The sequence below is a fragment of the Coloeus monedula genome (genome assembly GCF_965178545.1).
Source record: "Coloeus monedula genome assembly, chromosome: 20".
NCBI lineage: Eukaryota > Metazoa > Chordata > Aves > Passeriformes > Corvidae > Coloeus > Coloeus monedula.
The window spans coordinates 9720111-9738498 of NC_138800.1; the positions used below are offsets into that span (position 1 = coordinate 9720111).

At 51.6% G+C, this 18388-nt stretch overlaps 2 protein-coding genes across 8 annotated transcripts in view; one reads left to right on the forward strand and one right to left on the reverse strand.

The window, feature by feature from the left end:
- AATF (apoptosis antagonizing transcription factor) overlaps positions 1 to 3061 on the forward strand; it is a 39159-nt gene extending 36098 nt beyond the window's left edge. The window contains exon 9 of one of the 3 annotated variants that reach the window (XM_082294906.1): positions 188 to 3061. In XM_082294906.1, the coding sequence (XP_082151032.1) occupies positions 188 to 475 (288 nt within the window). In that variant the 3' untranslated portion in view covers positions 476 to 3061. The remainder of the gene's footprint in view (positions 1 to 187) is intronic. The other 2 variants (XM_082294907.1, XM_082294908.1) reach the window with 2 other exon arrangements.
- Positions 3062 to 3809: 748 nt separating this feature from the next.
- ACACA (acetyl-CoA carboxylase alpha) overlaps positions 3810 to 18388 on the reverse strand; it is a 103121-nt gene continuing 88542 nt past the window's right edge. For all 5 annotated transcript variants that reach the window (XM_082294587.1, XM_082294585.1, XM_082294584.1 and 2 more), the window contains 6 exons: positions 16823 to 17000; positions 16449 to 16561; positions 9676 to 9830; positions 9259 to 9429; positions 6380 to 6516; positions 3810 to 6081 (listed from right to left, as the gene is read on the reverse strand). In XM_082294587.1, the coding sequence (XP_082150713.1) occupies positions 5955 to 6081; positions 6380 to 6516; positions 9259 to 9429; positions 9676 to 9830; positions 16449 to 16561; positions 16823 to 17000 (881 nt within the window). In that variant the 3' untranslated portion in view covers positions 3810 to 5954. The remainder of the gene's footprint in view (positions 6082 to 6379; positions 6517 to 9258; positions 9430 to 9675; positions 9831 to 16448; positions 16562 to 16822; positions 17001 to 18388) is intronic.

The following is an 18388-nucleotide window of genomic DNA, read 5'->3' on the forward strand; positions in this document are numbered from 1 at the left end:
TCTGTCCTGCCTGGGACTGGGCTCACACAAGTTCCCCCCCTCTGCCTGTATTTATTAACAAAGATTCTCGAATGCATTTTTAATTACACGAGGCCTTTCCATTTGAAGGAGGGTTTGTGGCAGCCTCTTGGCTTCCATTTTGACCTTGACAAGTAACTTTTCCCTCTCCACCTTTTTTTTTCCCCAGGACGGAGCTTTATCGGTCGCTGTTCGGAAAAGTCACGAACGGAGAAGAAGCGGAGCAGAATTAGGTTTGAGCTCCTGGTGTTCTCCCAGCTTCTCCTGCCCTCAGCTGCTCCCTCAGGCTGCCCAGGAGCAGAGCCAGCTCTCTCCAGTCTCTGGTTTGTCCCTAAAATCCTCCCAGAACCAGCAGCTAATCCTGCTAAATCAGAGGGAAGAGTGGGGCACACTGAGCCTGGCTGAACACTCCCTGTCCAGCCTGGAATGCTTCCTCCTAAAGACAATCCATTTTTAACTATTCTCTTTAAATTCCTGACCTTGATTTTGCAGCCTGGGCACAGTGTGGGGGGAGGGACACAATCCAGCCCTGCCTGCAGCTGGGTCCCCCACGGTTGTGTTGAAACCTTGGAGATTTGGGGGCTGGGGGGGCTCAGTGCCCTGTTCAGGTCCTTGGCTGCGTATTGGGAACGGGTGACTTCATTTTTCACCAGTCAGGAGGATTTAAATGTCATTTACATAATTAACATGGCCTTAAAACAGAGGAAAGGTGCTCCCGTGCAGGCACCAGAGCTCCCAGTTCACATTGTGGCTGTTGTTGAACACACACGGGGGCGTTTGCTGACCCTGACATGGGGATGTGCCGGGATGTTGCTGCTGTAGGAACATCCCAGCGACGTTTCCAGCCCAGCATCGATCCTGCACACACAATTCTTGCAGCTGCTCGTGACTCTGAGGCAGGGTCCCAGCACAGGACAGAGGTGACTCCTGGGAGGGGTTTGTGGGGTTTAGAGTAAATCCCTATAAAGGGAATTTGGGAGCTGCCCTGATCAATGGGAAATGGGGCTTCTCTGGTGTGACTGATCCGTGTGTTGGCCATGGCTTGTCCCGCAGAGTTGCCCTGTCCCTGGCTGGGGTTTGGGCACTCCAATTAAAGAGGTTTGTGAGCTGCTTGTCCCGGTGTGATCCGTGCAGGAATGGCCCCAGCGGGTCCCTCCCTGCCCCGTGGGAACACGTCCTGGTTTCCTTCAGAAGGCAAAGGGTGCCAGGTGAGGATTGACTCCGGGTAGAACAGCAGCATTTGTCAGGGATGGATAAATCTCTGTTCCCCGGCAGAGGAGCAGAGCTGCAGCTCCCAGGGAAGGGCATCGATTTCCCTTCCCTGCCCTCCCTCCTTCCCCAGCTCTCTGATCCAGGTGGAAAAGCACCCGGATTTCAGGATCCGCTGATGACCTTATGGCCATCATTTCAATGACCCCACGTCCAGCAGAGCCCGTCCCAGGCAAAGCCCCACCCAGGAGCTGTGGGGAGCAGGGTCCGTGGGCACAGGGAAGGGCTGGTGTTTGTCACCTGTGCCAGATGAGCATCCCTGGTCTGGTTCAGCTCAGCGTGGGCTGCTCCAGCAGCGTGGGCCTGCCCAGCTGGTGTGACATTGGTCCTGGTGTGACATTTCCCATGGAAGATCCCGGCAGTGTCATGTCCTGTCCCCGCCGGTTCCAGGGAGCGGCGGGTCTGTGCCCGTCCCAGCCCTGCGCTCATCTCAGCAGCACCAACGCCACCCTTTGGTCCCCAGGGCTCCGGGCGGCACCGCGGGCTCTGAACCCGCCCTTCCCAGGATTTTGGGGCGGTGCGGGGCTGTCACAGCCCGGCCCTGCCCTGCTCGGGGCTGGGGGCTGCAGCTGTGCCACCCTCCCGGGTGACTCCTGTGTCCTCTGCAGCTCCGGGGCTCTCGGTGGCTTTTTCTGCTCCTGTTCTGGCTGCAGTGTTCAAAGGGTAACACGAACCGCTTTAAGTGTGATAACTTCTCGCCAGTATTGGAGGAGATAAGAGCCGGGCTAAGCAGCGCTTTTGAATTCACTTATCAGTGGTTCAGCAGCCGCTCCCCCCTGTCCCCATCCCTGTCCCCACCTGGGCCGTGGCGACACGGGGACAGCGTGGCCGGGGCAGGAGCCTTGGCAGGAGCCAAGGGCAGCGCTCCTTCCCGGCAGGAAAAAGGCCCTTACCTGGATGTGGAGGTGCTGCAGGGGAAGCGCAGCCCCGAGGAGCAGCCACCGACTGCCCGGAGCGGCCCTGGCGGGGTGGTGGCACCTCGCAGAGCCTGGGGACAGCAGCACAAGGGGGGACAATGCCTCACCAGCGTCCCCAGTCTGGCTCTGCTGCCCCAGTTCCTCTCCAGGGCGATGGTGTCCGGCACGGGCACAGCTCCTGGAGTGCTCCTGGACACACAAATAAAGGTGATTTCCACTCAAGTTTTCCTAATGCTGCCAATTAACAGCGAGATCTTCCCTCCCCCCGCCCCCCCAGCTCCATAGAATATTAATTCTTTATTAATTCATGATACAGCTGCTAATTAGTACCTCCACAAATGGGCATTACACCTTTGCAAAACACTCGGAGGTGTTTTGGGGACTGGGCTGTGCAGAGGGAGGGACAGAAGGTTGTGTTAATCCTCTCCCCCCAACCCCGCCACAGCAAAGAATTTCAACTTTCAGACAAACAACTTCATTTACAAGTGTGTCTCTAATTAGCTGCAGAATTAGTAAAGCAGAGTTTTCCCCCCATAGATCGGCCAAACCCCCGGGGGAGGCTCTGGAATGGAGAGAATCGCATTTCCAATTATTTTGTTGAATTGCTAATTTAGTTATTGTGCCTGGCGTAATTGTGATGGGTATTGGGTGTGCAATTCAATTTGTTTTAAATATTTGTGGGAAGGCTGATCAGTAATGGAGCTGACCTATTTCATGGCCCAAATTGAGAGAAGAGACTAAAACAAAAAACAGCTACAAAGCCCCAGTTTGTCTCAGTTTTTATTTTGATGTCTCTCATCCCTCTTAAGACTGTTGATGCAACAAAAGGTTTACATTAAAAGATGATGGCACTTTGATCTTGGGCTTTGGAGGGCTTACAGCTTTGGTACATCTTTTCTTGGCATTTTAATGTGGAGATATTTTAGGCTAAAGAGTTTTAAACGTGATGCCCGAGTTCAGTAGGGTCTGTCCCCTCACCACCCCCCAAATTTTAACTATCATGGTTCTGATTTGAGAAATATGAAAACTAAAAGTGTTGGAGTTGTGGTGGCTCACGTGGGCAAATTTAAATCTCACCTTTCAGGTGGAGACCTCCAAAAGGTGTTTGTGGATCAGCTCCTGGGGACATCCTTTAGCCAAAGGCCTGGTGGGCCCTTCCCTGCAGGCTCCTACTGACCAGGGCACAGAGTGAGGCTGGAAAAGGTCTCCAGGATCATCCAGTCCAACCATCCCTGCCCACCCAACAGCCCTGGGACGAGGATCCCAAAGCCCTCCCACCTCAGCAGCAGTCACTGGTTTGGGGGTTTTTCCCTGTTTGTCCCATTCACTGTGACGTTAAAGATGACAATAAATGGTGGAGGATGGGAATGTGGAGTGGCCACAGTCAGGCTTGGGGACACCTGGGGAGTGTGACCAGGGGCAGGAAGGAGCAGCAGTGGGGGCCTGGGGAGGGACAGCGCTGTGGGATGAGCTGGGAGCTCAGGTGAGGGCACAACTGACCTGGTGGGGCTCCACAGAACCCTCCCTGTCCTGGCCTCGAGCAAAGCTCAGCTCCCCTGGCGTGCCTAGGACAGGGGTGAGAGATTCCACTCGCAGCACCAGAGCTGTAATTCATTCTTTTTATTAAAAGAAATTGAGGTAAGTGAAATACTTCAGCACCAGCGAGAACCGTTTGTACCCAGGGGGTTTCCCCCACCCTGCCCTGCCCAGTGACCCCCCCACACACCTGGGGACATCACAGGTGCTGCCACGGGGCCCCAGCAGGCCCAGCCCCCCCAGGGCCGGTGCCAGACCCCAATGTCACCCAACAGATTTTTTTGGAGCTGCTTTACCCCCAAATTAAGTGGAGCCCGACCCAGTGCTGTAACACTGAAATGGGGGGGCTGCTCTGCACGAGGCTGTAGCAGAACAGCTCCAGTGGGCACGGGGACACTTCCCATGGCACCTGCAGATATCCTGGAAAAGGGACTCTGGTGACACCACCACGGGGGGAATCCTGGTGACAGGGGAGGAGGAGCCCCACAGGCCCCGGACCTGCCTGGCTGACACATTCTCTGTCCGTGTGTCCTGCTGCAGCCCACCCTGGCGTAAGCAAAAGCATCTTTGGGACTTGTTCAGGGGGCTCTAGTGGGGAAAAAAAACCCTTAAATCAAATTAGGGTTCTTAACTATTAAGAAAAAGCAAGTCCTGCAGGTGGCCGAGCTCTGCTGGCCACGGGCAGGGGAGCAGCGACCCCGGGCTGGCACCTCCAGTCACTGGCACCACAGGCAGAAGGGCTGCATTGCACTTCAGGAGGAAACAAGGAGAGGTGAGAGGCACTGGCAGCATCATTGATTAATTCTCTCATAAGAACAGCCCTTCTGCTGTACCGTACTGCTGACCCACAGCCCTTCCTGCTCTACTGAAGGAGGGGCTGTAAAATCTGAAATTCTTCCAAGACCATCATTGGTGTGAGCGCGGGACTGCCCAGACGAGCTCCGTAACAGGAGCTGTGGGGGGGGTGGGCTGTGCTACCCTTAGCATTGCAGCTTCTCTGAGCTTCTATTACATAAAAAACATGTAGAAAGAAGGTGGGGATCTGGGCTGGGCCAGCTGGGGGGGACCTGGGCAGCTGCCACCCCTTCCTGCACTTACCTGCCACCCAATTATTCCTGACCTTTGGAATGAGATACCAACCCCAACGTTTTTTTACATTCCCAGCTGAGTAAGAGCGGCCCCTCCCCAGCCAAGCACAGGCAGCTCTGGGGCAGGGCAGGACGATGGAGAAAAGCTCTCCTCAGATCCTCACACTGAGATTTCCTTCTGCAGTTCCAACCCCACCAGGGGATCTGGCTCTGTCCTTTCTCCTCCCTCACCTCAGCTGCCTGGATCTGCCTCCTGCTACCCACGGGAAAAGGATGAGCACTTACACCAAGGATACACAGTGGGCCTGCCCCATCCCTTATCCCTGAAAACAGGCAGGGAAGGGAGAGCAGAAACACTGAGCAGCTGCACTTTGGTCTCTTGCACCTCCTCCCAGAAGGGCCTTTCACATAATTCACAGCCTGTTCTAAAGGGCACAAAGGCAAAGCAAGGGGCGGTTCAGCCCCCAAAATCCTGTCCCCAAAAACCTTCGCAGCCCTGGGGGAGCCTGGGAGCCTCCTGGGGGCACGGGCACAGCCCCGGCCACAGCAGCTGAAGGCTGGTTCTCCTCTATCTACGAGACAAGACAGACACGGGACACACAAATCAAATCACCAGTGACAGAGGGTGACACACGAATCACCACCGACAGAGCCAGGGGCTGCGGGGTCCCCGGGCAGGGGACAGGGGGACATTGGCACTTGTCAGCGCGGAGCTGCCGCTGCCAGGCGCGGGCGGGAGGAGAGGAGAGGAGGGCAGGGTGTCCCTGGAAGGACAGGGGTGTCCCTGCAGGGGCCCTGCCGTGCCAAGGCCTCACGGTACCGGAGCACCTTCATCGCCCGGCGGGGCCCGGCCAGCCCCGCTCTGTTCAATAAATAAGGTACAGGAGGACAGCGGGGACGCAGTTCCGCAGGCGCTTGTGTTTATACATTTTCCTCATGTCCCTGGCCAAAGGACACACTTCCTCTGGTCAGCCTGATTTGAAAAAATAAAACTGTCACTGTTGCAGCGTTCCCTGAGCCTCCCCGTGGCGGCCCAGCGGCGGCGGCCGAGCACACAAAGGGCAGTTCCCAGCTCCCGGTCCCTCCTCCGCGGCGCCGGGCACGGGCGGTGTGGGAATCGATGGAATTACGTGGAAGAAGGCGAGTCCATTTTGGAGAGGATCCGCACCACCTCGGCTCGCTGCGTGGGGGAGATGTGCTGGGTCATGTGCACGATGGAATCCATGGCAACCTCGGGATTGGCCTGGACCAGGCTGCAAAGAGGAGAGAGGGGAGTGAGGCAGCCCGGTTCTGGAGCTTCCAGCAGGAATTCCTGGGGGGCTGGAATGTGGGGCTGTGGGACAGAGGACACGGCACTGGGTGGGCTGGGAGCAGCTGAGAGCTCCCTCAGGACACTTGGTTTGCTCGTGGCAGGTGGGTTCGGCCACACGGGGACTGGAATCCTCAGGGTGTGACCCCGGGTGGCCACGGGGAGGGCAGGAGCTCTGGAGCCATCCCTGATTGCAGCAGCAGCCCCTGCCGAGGGCACCCACACCCCCTCCCTGCACTCACCCCCGGATCTGCTTGAGGACGTAATCCCTGGAGATGTATTTGATGTTCTCCTCCACGACCGAGCGAACGCCCTCCTCCTCCGTCAGCTGCTTCTCCAGCCACTCCACCAGGTCCTTGTTGCTGTCCCACAGGTAGGCCTGCCAAAATCCCACAGGTCAGCCTGGACTGCAGCCCTGCCCCACTCCCCACATTTATCCCTCAGTTCCTGGACTGGCAGCTGTGGGTCACACACCTGCCTGGGGATCCCCACAAGCACACCTAACAATCAGCACCAGATTATTTCTTTCTTTTACATCTCCTGCCATAAATGTGATGGAAGGGGACCAAGGAGGTGCGGAGAACGAGCTGCATCAATCCCAGGAGCTGTCCCAGATAAATCCCAGTTTCCCTGGTTATCAGCTTCCCAAATGCTGGTGGAACACGGCTGACCTGAGATGCAGCTGCTCCAGGGCTTCTCCCAGTGCTAAACCTCCATGGGACCCACAAGTCCCCATCACCTCCAGCTTGCCCCTGTGCTGGTGTTCCCAGCAATCCCTGACCCAGCCCCCAGGCAGCTCCTTGGGCTCGGCAGAGCAGGTCAGGGTGTCTGGAACCCTCGGCCACGACCCCCTTTTTGCCTTTCACAAGATCATTTCACCTGATATTTGCTACATAGTTGGCTGTGTAATAACTCAGGAATGTGTGAGCCCCTAACAGCCTTCTCTCCTCTCCTCTCATTTTCTTTACAAATCATTTAAGAACCGTTTTGTTAATGGTTTCCGGAAAAGCAAGTACTGCCATTAGCACTCATTCATATTTATGTCATTTTATTTGGGTAATTAAACACAAAGCTCCTCATTTAAAGGTGCACTATCCTTCTCTGTTATCACTAACCAAGTCAAAGGCAGAATGACAATGAGCTGGGGACGGTGATGCCGTGGTGGCACCTCCCTGGCACCCCCTGCTGCAGCCAGAACCTGCCACACCTTTGGACCACAGAACCAGGGAATCACAGAGTCATTAAGGCTGGAAAAACCTCTGAGATCATCCAGTCCAACCATTCCCCCAGCGCTGCCAAGGCCACCACTGACCATGTCCCCAAGTGCCACATCCACAGGGCTGTTAAACCCCTCCAGGGATGGGGACTCCACACTGCCCTGGGCGGCTGTGCCAGGGCTGGACAAACCTTTCCATGCAGAAATTTTCCCAGTATCCAGCCTGGCCCTCCCCTGGCCCAGCCTGAGGCTGTTCCCTCTCTCCTGTCCCTGTTCCCTGGGAGCAGAGCCCAAACCCCCGGCTGCCCCCTCCTGTCAGGGACTTGTGCAGAGTGGACACCTCCCACTGCCCCAGGCTGCTCCAAGCCCAATGTCCAGCCTGGCCTTGGGCACTTTCAGGGATCCAGGGGCAGCCACAGCCTCCAGGGAGGAATTTTGGGTTCAGAGCCCATCCCAGCCCCTGACACACTTTGAAAACCCCAGGATTATTTTATTTCCTTTCACACGATGTCTCTGCTTGTCTCAGCCCAGTCATGTCACTTCGAGATTTTGCTTATTTCATTGTTTTTCTCCTTATTATGATTTGAAACTCATCGGGTTTCGCTCCCTGCCCGTGCCCCTGCCACGCAGCAACATTCCCTGCATACAAAGGAAGATTCCAGGGAAGGGGGACAAACCCAGCCCGGGAAGCTGTGATACAGCCACAGACCTGTGTAAAGCTCCATTTACCCAAGATTCCCAAAGCTTTTAGTTTAGGAGAATATTTAATACTCTTATTAATCATTTTTAATCCGTTTGCTTTTAATTAAGAAACAGCATGATGCTTCCCTATCAACATATGCCAGGGAGCAGATTAATTGTGGCTTAAGATAACTCTCCTTGATTGGTGTAATGTATTAGCTAACGAGCTGCCTGCTTTTGGAGAGCTCAGGCTCTACCTTGGAAAGGCTGCTGCCCTCCAGAGAACATCCCCCCTTCCCTGGAACCCCGGGGTGCTGGGGACTTAAAAAACGGAATGAAAAAAAACCAGAATAGAAAAATAAAGCAGTGAAATAAAATAGAATTTAAAAAAATTAAGTAAAATAAGTAAGTAAAATAAATAAAGTGACATAAAGTAAAATAAATAAATAAATAAAGTGACATAAAGTAAAATAAATAAAGTGACGTAAAGTAAAATAAATAAAGTGACATAAAGTAAAATAAAGTGACGTGAAGTAAAATAAAATAAAATAAAGAAAATAAAGAAAATGAAATAAAGCAACATAAAGTAACAAAGTAAAAGGAAATTAAATAATTAAATACATAAAAATAAGTAAAATAAATAAAATTAGATGCAATAAAAAATAGAATAGAATAGATTAAAATAGAATGAAATAAAATAACATAAAGTAAAATAATATAAAATAAATAAAATAAATAAAAAAGAATAAAAAATAAAAATAAAATAAAATAGAATAGAATAAAATAAAAATTAAATTAAATTAAAATAAAAAATAATAAAAAATACTAAAAAATAGAATAAAATAGAATAGAATAGAATAGAATAGAATAAAATAAAATAGAATAAAATAGAATAAAATAGAATAAAATAGAATAAAATAGAATAAAATAGAATAGAATAGAATAGAATAGAATAGAATAGAATAGAATAAAATAAAATAAAATAAAATAAAATAAAATAAAATAAAATAAAATAAAATAAAATAAAATAAAATAAGAGACTGGAGGCTTGGGACAAAACCAGCCCCAGAGCTTGCCCTTCAGAGCCTGCAGGTTGAGCACAATTATTAAAGGAATCCCCACCCTCTCTGTGGTCCATGCCCCCCATCTCCGTGCCCCTGGGAAGGGGCTCAGGGTGGCCCTGGGGCAGCCTGGGAGGAGCGGGTGGCACCGCTGCCGACTGACCTTCACCGTGCCCTCCACCTCCACGAACCAGCGGCGCAGCATGGCCTGGATCTGCCCGTCCGTCAGCTCGGGATTGGCCGCGTGGATCTTCCCCTTCACCACCTCCTCCAGCAGCAGCCGCCGCAGCCGCCAGTAGAAGAAGGTGCGGGAAGTTTTCCAGTCCAGGACGTCCTGCCCAAGGCACAGGCGGGGAGGGGGAAGGAGTGAGGGACGATACCGACACGGAGGAACAGAGACACCTCATTCCCCAGGGGAAATCCAGGCTGGGACTCCTTCTGTCCCCTGGCACAGGAGGAACGTGGAGACTCCCACGCCTGAGCTCGGGGGATTCCCACCCTGCCACAGCACCGGGGCTACACAGAATCCTGGAACGGTCAGGCTCCGGCCCCATCCCACGGGAAGCTCGGGGATACTCACGGTTATGGTCCCTTTCTCCTGCATCCTGCCGGGGGTGTCGTGCAGGTCAGCGAACTGCACGGCCACCTGCTGGTACATCGGGATCAGGAACTCCTCCCGCTCCTTCAGCTTCGCCTCCAGCTCCTTCCTGTCAGCCGGGCTCAGCTCGGGGGTGCCTGAAACCAGACACAGCTCAGAGCCTGGGGAAAGCTCGGGGGTGCAGCTCCAGGCAGTCCAGAGGTTGGAAAAGCCAAAGGACAAAGCCCGGAGCATCAGCTCCCAGCAGTGCCCAGCAAACCCCAGTGGTCCAGCCCAGATTTTGTGCCAGAGGCAAGAGCTCTGAGGGTGCTTTCACCACAGAAACTCTGTTCCCTTTAAATGCCAATGATCTGAGCCATCAATTAAGTGACATTTACGGGACTTACTCCTAAAAAAGAATAATGTCCCAGCACGCTGTTCATTTAGCAGCAAACACAGACCATGGCACACCACCTTCACCACTGCAAGTCCTCCTTTAGGCTGGTGCCTGCCAGAGCCTACTCCAGGGGCTCTGCAATCACAGCAGGAAGCCAGAGCAATCCCAACCCAGCAAACCCAGCTTAAACCACTGGGCAAAGCTTTACAGAAACCCCAAGAGGGACCAACTGCAGCCAGTGCAGAACCCAAGGCTGGAATTCGCTGTCACTGGGCCCAAACGGGCTCACAGAGGGTGATCAGACAAATTCATGCAAGGAAATTCCAGCACAGGCTCCTGAGCATGAAGATCAGATATTAATCTGTTCTCAGGAAGCCTCTAAACCACAGCTGGAAGCTGAGACATCATCCTGGGAGCAGCATCCCGCTGCACCTGCAGGATGCTGCTGCTCCTTGCATGGCTCACTCCCACAGACACGATAATCCAAGGCTGCTGGTCCAAAGGGATGAGCTCCCCAGCAGCCTGAGCACTCCAGTGCCTGCTCACACACCCCATACGTGTGTTTTCCCAAGGCACAGGCCCTCCAGACAAAGGTCCTTCCCAGGGAAGGAATGTTGTTTCTGTGCCTACCAATATAAATGTTACCTAACCCTTCAGATGCGAGTAAGAAGGTTTTAATTAAGAGAAGCTCCCCCTATAACCTTCAGAATAAAAAATTCTCTATATTTATCCACGCTGAACTCCCAGGCTCCCTGGCTTTAATGGCAACACGAGCACTCAAGGCAGCCCCGCTGGTGAATTCCAGCCCCTGCCCACCCAGCCAGGCCCAGTAATGATTTAGGTGAGATTAACAAATATGTCAATGTCTATTTTCTGCTTAATTTAAAAGCAGCGTCTATAAAGATTTTTGACTTCTGAACCCTGTTCTCCTGGAAGAAAGAAGGTAACAATGAGGAGGGGGGATAAAGAGTGATTATCCCATCATCGATCGTTTGTCAGGAGCATTTCTTATTCACTGGACTATTGTAAAAAGCTAAGCTCTCGATCAATCCCGTAAGCCCCCTGTACAATTAAATATCTTGGAATGGTTTTCTTTCTTTCCTAGTCAGATCTTGAGGCCTCAGGGTTTTTCAGAAAGCCTGGGCTTTATTTATTTATTTATTTCTCAGGGGAAAAAAAAAAAAAAAAAAAAAAGAAAGAAGTCTCCTTCCACAAATCTTATCCTGGCAAAGAGAGGGGAGTTAAAATATGGGATTCCTTTGCTCTAGAGGTACTTGACAGTTAATGAAACTGTTAAAGTTTAAATCATAGGAACATTATAGACCTCTGGGTATGGATTGGCTGCTAATCAATAGGGAAACAAAAGGAGCAGCGCTCCGAGACAGCCCCATTCCATGAGGAGTGAGCCTGGCACGCAGGTGGGGCACGACAAGGAACATGTGTGACCTTCCCAACTCAGCAGGGAGCACAGGACACTCTCCAAGGCAGCTCCTGAGTGCTGTAGAACTCTCTTGGACTGCAGTTTGCTCTGCAGCCTCCACATCACTGTGGCTCCAGAGAGTGCCAGGCTGGGAAGGGGCTGGAAAACATCTCAGTTCTGCTCCCAGCACCTTCAGAGCCCACCCACGGGAAGAACACCCCAGCACCTCCTGGTTCTACACTCTCTTCTCTTCTTTTTTTAATCAGTAGCAAAACTGCCTTAACCCAAGCTGAAAAGACCCCTGGGGAAGCAGCAGCTTTGGGGTCCCACCTCATTTCCACACCTGCAACCACAGCCCCCACCCAAATCTCACCTTCTCTTCTGCTTTTAGCAAAACTCTTGCCAGACACAGACTTTTTCTCCCCTGTGAGGGTGGGCAGGCCCTGGCACAGGGTGCCCAGAGCAGCTGGGGCTGCCCCTGGATCCCTGGCAGTGCCCAAGGCCAGGCTGGACATTGGGGCTGGGAGCAGCCTGGGACAGTGGAAGGTGTCCCTGCCCATGGCAGAGGGGTGGGATGAGGTGATCTTTAAGGTCCCTCCTAATCCCAGCCATCCTGGGATTCCATGAAATTCAGCAAAGGCAGCAAAAGTGCCAAAGGTGTCCAGGCTGCCCAGGGAACTCCCCCCAGCCCAGCTGGAGGGAGCTGCTCCAGAGGGGACAGGGAAGGTCACAGGGAGCCCCTCACGTCCCTGGAGAGACAGGCATTTTTGGATTGTCTCTTGTTTCTTTAAATGAGACAGGCTGTAATTGCTTCACTAAATATTCAGCAGGATTTATGTTGGAAAGGTGCAGCATGAACAGCCAGTGAAGGTCACACATGCTCGTGGCACAGGCTGGAAATACCCTTGTACAGCAGCTCCCTGTGATTCCCACCCCGCCCCTTCCCACTCTTTGCTCCTGAGGTCTCATCTCCGAACAGGTGAAGTGTGGCAGGGACATAATTCCAAAAATTCCTCCCCACAGCTCTCCTGGGAGGATATCCCAGGTGCCAAGGGCCACGGAGGAGCTGACAGAAAGCAGGACTTGCACTTGGAGCCTTGTTATTGTGAATTAAAACCAATTTAAACGCAGCAGCACCTGCTCGTGGAAGCAGCTACTGAAACCAGCATCATCTAAAACACAAAGCTACAACCTGCCTGTGTTTTATCCAACACTCCATGAGAGATGGAATCAAAAGAGCAGTGTTTCTCCCAGTTTTTCCTGAAAAACTGGCACTTGGGATCAGTTCTGGTCCCGCACCCCAAAATGTTTATTTTCAGAGAGGAGCTGCTGTGCTGAAGTGGAGCTGAGCGCTGAACACTCGAGTGTTCACTTGTTACTTGGAAATTTAAAGACAATTCTGGATGCTCCTCAGCCAAATAAGGCGTGAACCAAGCCCCAGCAGCACAGACTGACTGCCCTAGGAAACTAAATACATGAAATAAATAAAATTAGAGGTGCATTCCAGCACACAGGAACACCTCACAGGATCAGCAAGGAGGACATTCCCACTGTCACAACGCATCAGGGGACAACTGGATGCTGCCCTTTTCCTACAAGAAACATGGAAATACAATATCCAATCTTGCTCTAACTGGAGCCGTTCTGCCATTCCTTTCACTCATATTCCACCACCCATTTCTCTGCACCTCTGACACAAGGTACAGAATCTGTGTGGCACCACTTGTTTTCACTCCACTCCTACATGTTTTAGTCTAATTGTAATAAATAAATAAAATTGAAGCTCTGTATTTGTAACTCTGGCCCAAGGCTCGCAGCCTGCACTGTTCCTACATTTCTGGGTGATCCCTGTTGTCCCTGCACACCTCTTCCACCTGGGAACGTGCTCTGGGGCAGGATGAGGGCCACCCTCTCTCCCCCTGCCCTTCGCTCCGCGCCGCCTGGAACAGCCCAACTCTGAGTGACACTTCAATAAACCACGGGGCTAATCAACATTTCAGCAATCGTGCTGGAGAATTGATAATGAACAGATTTATGTCAAATTATTCAATATCTGCCAGCCTCCCCTGCTCTCCCACTCCCCAACTGCCAAGTCCAACCCCGGCGTCTCCCGACCGAGCCCGCGTGGGAGAGCGTCTCCCTCATGCCTCTCTCCGGAGCTCCAGGGAGGGATGACAGCCACTCAGGGGTTAAAGAGAGGCAGTGAACCCCCAGCTAATGAGTAAGAATTCAGCAGGCAGTGTAAGATAAATGGAGCTTTCTCTGCTTCTGCTGGAGTCAGCATGAACTGCGGCCCTGCGGCTTGTTTGTGGCAAATGGAGTGCGCGAAATATCAAAGGGCAGTGATCCAGAAGAAGACCGACTTTGACAAATTTTAAATTGGCCAGAAAGAAAACCAGAAAAAAAAAAAAAAAAAAAAAGGACCAAAAAAAAAAAATTATGCAATTTAGTGTGTCCTGCTATCTTGGCTTTCCTGCTCTGGTATGGAATTAGTGGCAAAACAACGGCAATGATCACCCGATGCTGGGAGCAATTACGATCCATCTCAGGGAGATGCTTATCAGTGACTGAAGCTTTTAGAGCTCTCCCTATGTACAGTTGTAAGTGACTCGCTCTCGTGTTGCAGTCATTTTAATTAAAGTGTATGGAGTTTGCTGGGAGTAATTACCCTGTAGAGGAAGAGGGGGGAAAAAGCCCCGACCAGGCTCCTGCCTCCTCACATGGCGCTGGGATTTGAGGCTGTCGGCAGAAAACTCTATCCCGTCTTTCCCTGTGCTTTTTTTCCAGTGTCCCACAGGACTCAAGGGTGGCCTGCAGGTGTCCTGCACCCACACAGGTGACCAGGGTGAGGAATGAGGACAGTGAGTGAAGGTGATGCTCTGCTCCCCCTCCCTCCAGGATTTCCACCCTCCAGCCTTTGTCCCCAGCATTCCGGTGGCTCCGCTCCTGGGGACGGATCCATCCCTGCAGCAGGGGGTTGGTTTGCTGCTGGCACAGCCAGGCTGTTTGTGGGGAGGTGAAGGTAAATGCTCCCAGCAGCAGCAGGGCAGGGCCATTTATCTGCACATTCCCTTCCCTAAGCACACATCTGATTTCTCTTTCCCTGGAGATTCCTGCTCTCCCTGTCGGACAGACACCCACGGGAGGGGGAGCTCCACTGAACACCTCTGGAGAGTTTTTTTGGGGACTCTGAGCTGTGTCCCCATGATCTGGGGCAGTCACTGTCCCTTTGCTCTGAAAGGGACACTGTCAAGTCTGACAGAAGACAAAAGTGAGGTTTTCTGAAAATAACCTCCTTGCTGCAACTACAAACTTAAAAACTGGGATTTAAGTCATAGAATCATAGAATGGTTTGAGTTGAAAAGGACTTTAAAGAACATCTCAATTCCATACCCTGCCATGAACAAGGACACCTGCCACTATCCCAGGCTGCTCCAAGCTCCATCCAACCTGGCCTTGGACACTTCCAGGGATGGGGCAGCCACAGCTTCTTTGGGCACCCTGTGCCAGGGCCTCAGCACCCTCCCAGGGAATGATTTCTCCCAAACATTCAATCTTAACCCTGCCCTCCGTCAGTGGGAAGCCATTCCCCCTTGTCCTGTCACTCCAGACCCTTGTAAAAAGTCTCTCTCCATCTTTCTTGCCATCTCCTTCAGGTACTGGAAGGCCACAGTGAGGTCACCCTCAGTCAGCTGCCCACCAGCAGACACAGACAACAAACCCATCCATCCAACGGGGTATCCACGTCCACTCTCACACAGTGACACATCATGGACAAGAGCAAGATCAGAATTTGGACAAAACTTGGATAAAAAGTTGCTGCCTTGTGCTGCTCCGCAAAACCCAACCTGCTTCTTACCCAGAAAACAATCAGCACAGGCAGAGCAAACAAAGAGTCAACATAAGATCATTCAAAAAAAAAAAAAAATGCCTTGGATCAATCAAAGGCATGGGTAGAACCTGCTCTGCAGTCAGTGCTCTGATCCCAGCACCCCCTCACCCTTCACCCATTATTATTCTCTTCCCGAGGCCTATCAGGAGGGTTGTTTTGTATATAAATTGTTGCCCTGCCATAAATTAAAAAAAAAGCCAAATAATAAAATGTAACTGCAGCAATAGCCAGGATTTATCAGTCATTTGCAGAACACTTTTCCTCCTGAAGGATCCCAAAAGGCTTTATAAATTCAAGCCATACCCACATCACACGCTTCTCCCTCCACTGAAACGTAGTCAATTTTGGAGGTAAAAGGAGGCTCTGTAAGATTATACTCTTATAGTAAGAGCTAGTAAAGAACTATTTAAAGAGCCCATTCCCCTGAGGGAGAACATATCTGATATTAAGTGCATTTTGCTGAACACTCTGTATTTTGGGATGTTGAGTGTACAGCAGGCGCTGGGATCACTCAGAGTGGAAGGCGCGGCAATAACGTGACCCTGGCCGTGCCAGCACTGAGCTCTGCTCATCCCCCTGTTTACAGAGACATGGACAATATTCCTTATTCCCTTGAAACTGAAGAGCACATGGATATCATTACTGCAAACTACCCCAGACACTCAGTGACAGTCCAGCAGCCCAAAACGTCTTTGATCAAACCCCTGGTTACGTGAAACGGCGCCCGCTGAAGGTTTGGTCCACAAGGTTTTAGTGAGCTGAGCAATTGCTGAGCTGGAAATGAGACTCAGGCCTTTGTAATAGGGGTCTGTTGTGAGAGCCAGTCAATAAAATATAATAAAAAAAGAGAAATCACCTCGAAACCCCACTATATTACACACCCCGGGTATGCTGAGCATGCATGAATATCACCTCACATGTACACACACACAGTGCTCTCATCTGGTTTTCTTCCCAAGTCAGACAACAGGAAATAAAAATGAAAATGACTCTGATCAAATGCCTCAGTGCCCCTCTGTGAGGGGTGCCCCAGGTCCCAGTGCCCCTTGGGAGGGTGTCCCACGTACCGAGGCGCTCGGCCAGGTGGGTGTACACCGGGTCCATCCTGCGCATCGTCTTCACCAGGTCCTTCCTGCGGAACCGGATCTCCACCGTCCCCTCCGGCTCCAGGATCCCTCCTCTGGAAAACAGAAAAGAAAGGCACTTCTTGCACCTGACTTTCAGGTCATCAGACACAAAATGGAATGGTTCAATGTGTGCGAAAAGTAAGAGAATGCAGAGGGAGACAAAACAAAGAGAGAACTTTCAGCTCTGGTTTATCCAGGCCAAGAACACACACGAGGTTCCAGCTGGGGAGTGTCCAAGCCCATGGAAGCTGCTCCAGCCCACAGGGAGCAGCCTGGGCAGTCCCAGCTGGTGGCACAGGGAGGGGGATCCGTACCTGCTCTCCCGGTCCGCGTACATCTCCATGTGCCGGGGGTTGATGCTGGGGTCGATGACCACCCAGGAGCCGCCCCGCAGCTCACCCTGCGGAGGGATGTAGATGAGCACGGGCTGCTGGTACTCCCGGAGACCATCCACGATGTAGGCCCCAAACTTCAGCACCTGGTCATACATGTCTGGGAAAGGACACAGAGCTGGTCAGACACGTCTGGGACAGGACACACAGCTGGTCAGACATGTCTGGGACAGGACACACAGCTGGTCAGACACGTCTGGGACAGGACACACAGCCTGGAGTCACAGCTCATCACCTTGGGCTCTTCCAGGCATGGGGCAGCCACAGCTTCTCTGGGCACCCTGTGCCAGGGCCTCCCCACCCTCACAGGGAAGAATTTCTTCCTGACATCCCATCTAAATGTACCCTCATTCAGGCTAAGGCCATTCCCCCTGTCCTGTCACTCCATACCCTTGGGAAAGTCCCCCTCCAGCCTGCAGGATATTCCCACATCACTCCTGCTCCCAAGCATGGGACCTCCTCTCTGGAAATCCAGTCTGGTGGCTTTCCATGAAACCACATCTATGCCAGGGCTGCAGGTCCTCAGTTCTACACCAGGTGCCCTGGGAATGATCCATCCCTGAGTCCACGAGCATTCCCACAGTTTGGGAAATCAGGCTGGGTATGACTGTACTGCCCAATTTCAGACTTACTACCCTGGACCTCTCCCACAACTCACGTAATGTGAATGAAATGCACCTAAGGGCAGCAGAGCTTTTCCAGATCTTCATAAAAAGGTGTGTGGGGAAGGATGGGGAACAGAACTCTGCTCTTCTTCCATTAAAATTTGTTTAAGGCATTTTGCTCAAAATTAATAAGAACAACTCCACTGTGTAAAGACAGTACATTGAAAATATCAGCCCCAAAGGTGATTTAAATAAAAGAGAAAAAGGGAAGGCAGAAGAATTTCTATGAGATGATATAGTTTCTAATGGATACAGTTTGTAATGGAAACGGGCTCTCTTGAATATATATATTTTGTTACATATAATTATATCTAGAAGTATTAAATCAAAATACAAGAAATGAGAAATAGTTATTAGGCTCATCTAGCCCACCTCTTTGTTCACACAGGACCTGTTCTTCCACAGTGCTTTTGAAAGCTCCCATTTAGAAACCCCAAACAATAAATCTACTGCTTCTTTAGGGGCATTTCCACAGCCAAATAGATGAGATTTCCCTCAGAACTCAGCCAAACTTCCCCTCCCTCCCCATTAATTTCATGTCACTACCCCTTGTACCACCCTACATAATGTCTGCACTCCTTCAGGCTCACTACAAATAGCAGGAGGATTTTCAGTGGGGTTTGTCCTCAGACACGACAGGTACCCATCCCTCATCTCTCTTCCAGCCCCCTCCATCATTCGGGTTCTTTGCTTGGACCCTCCCAGTTTGCCTCATTTTTTCTGCCCATTAAAATACCAGTGCAGAGAAAATTAAGGAGCTGCATTAATATACCTCACACCTGCTGCAATAGCAACAGCCTGAAAACACTGAGACACTTTGATT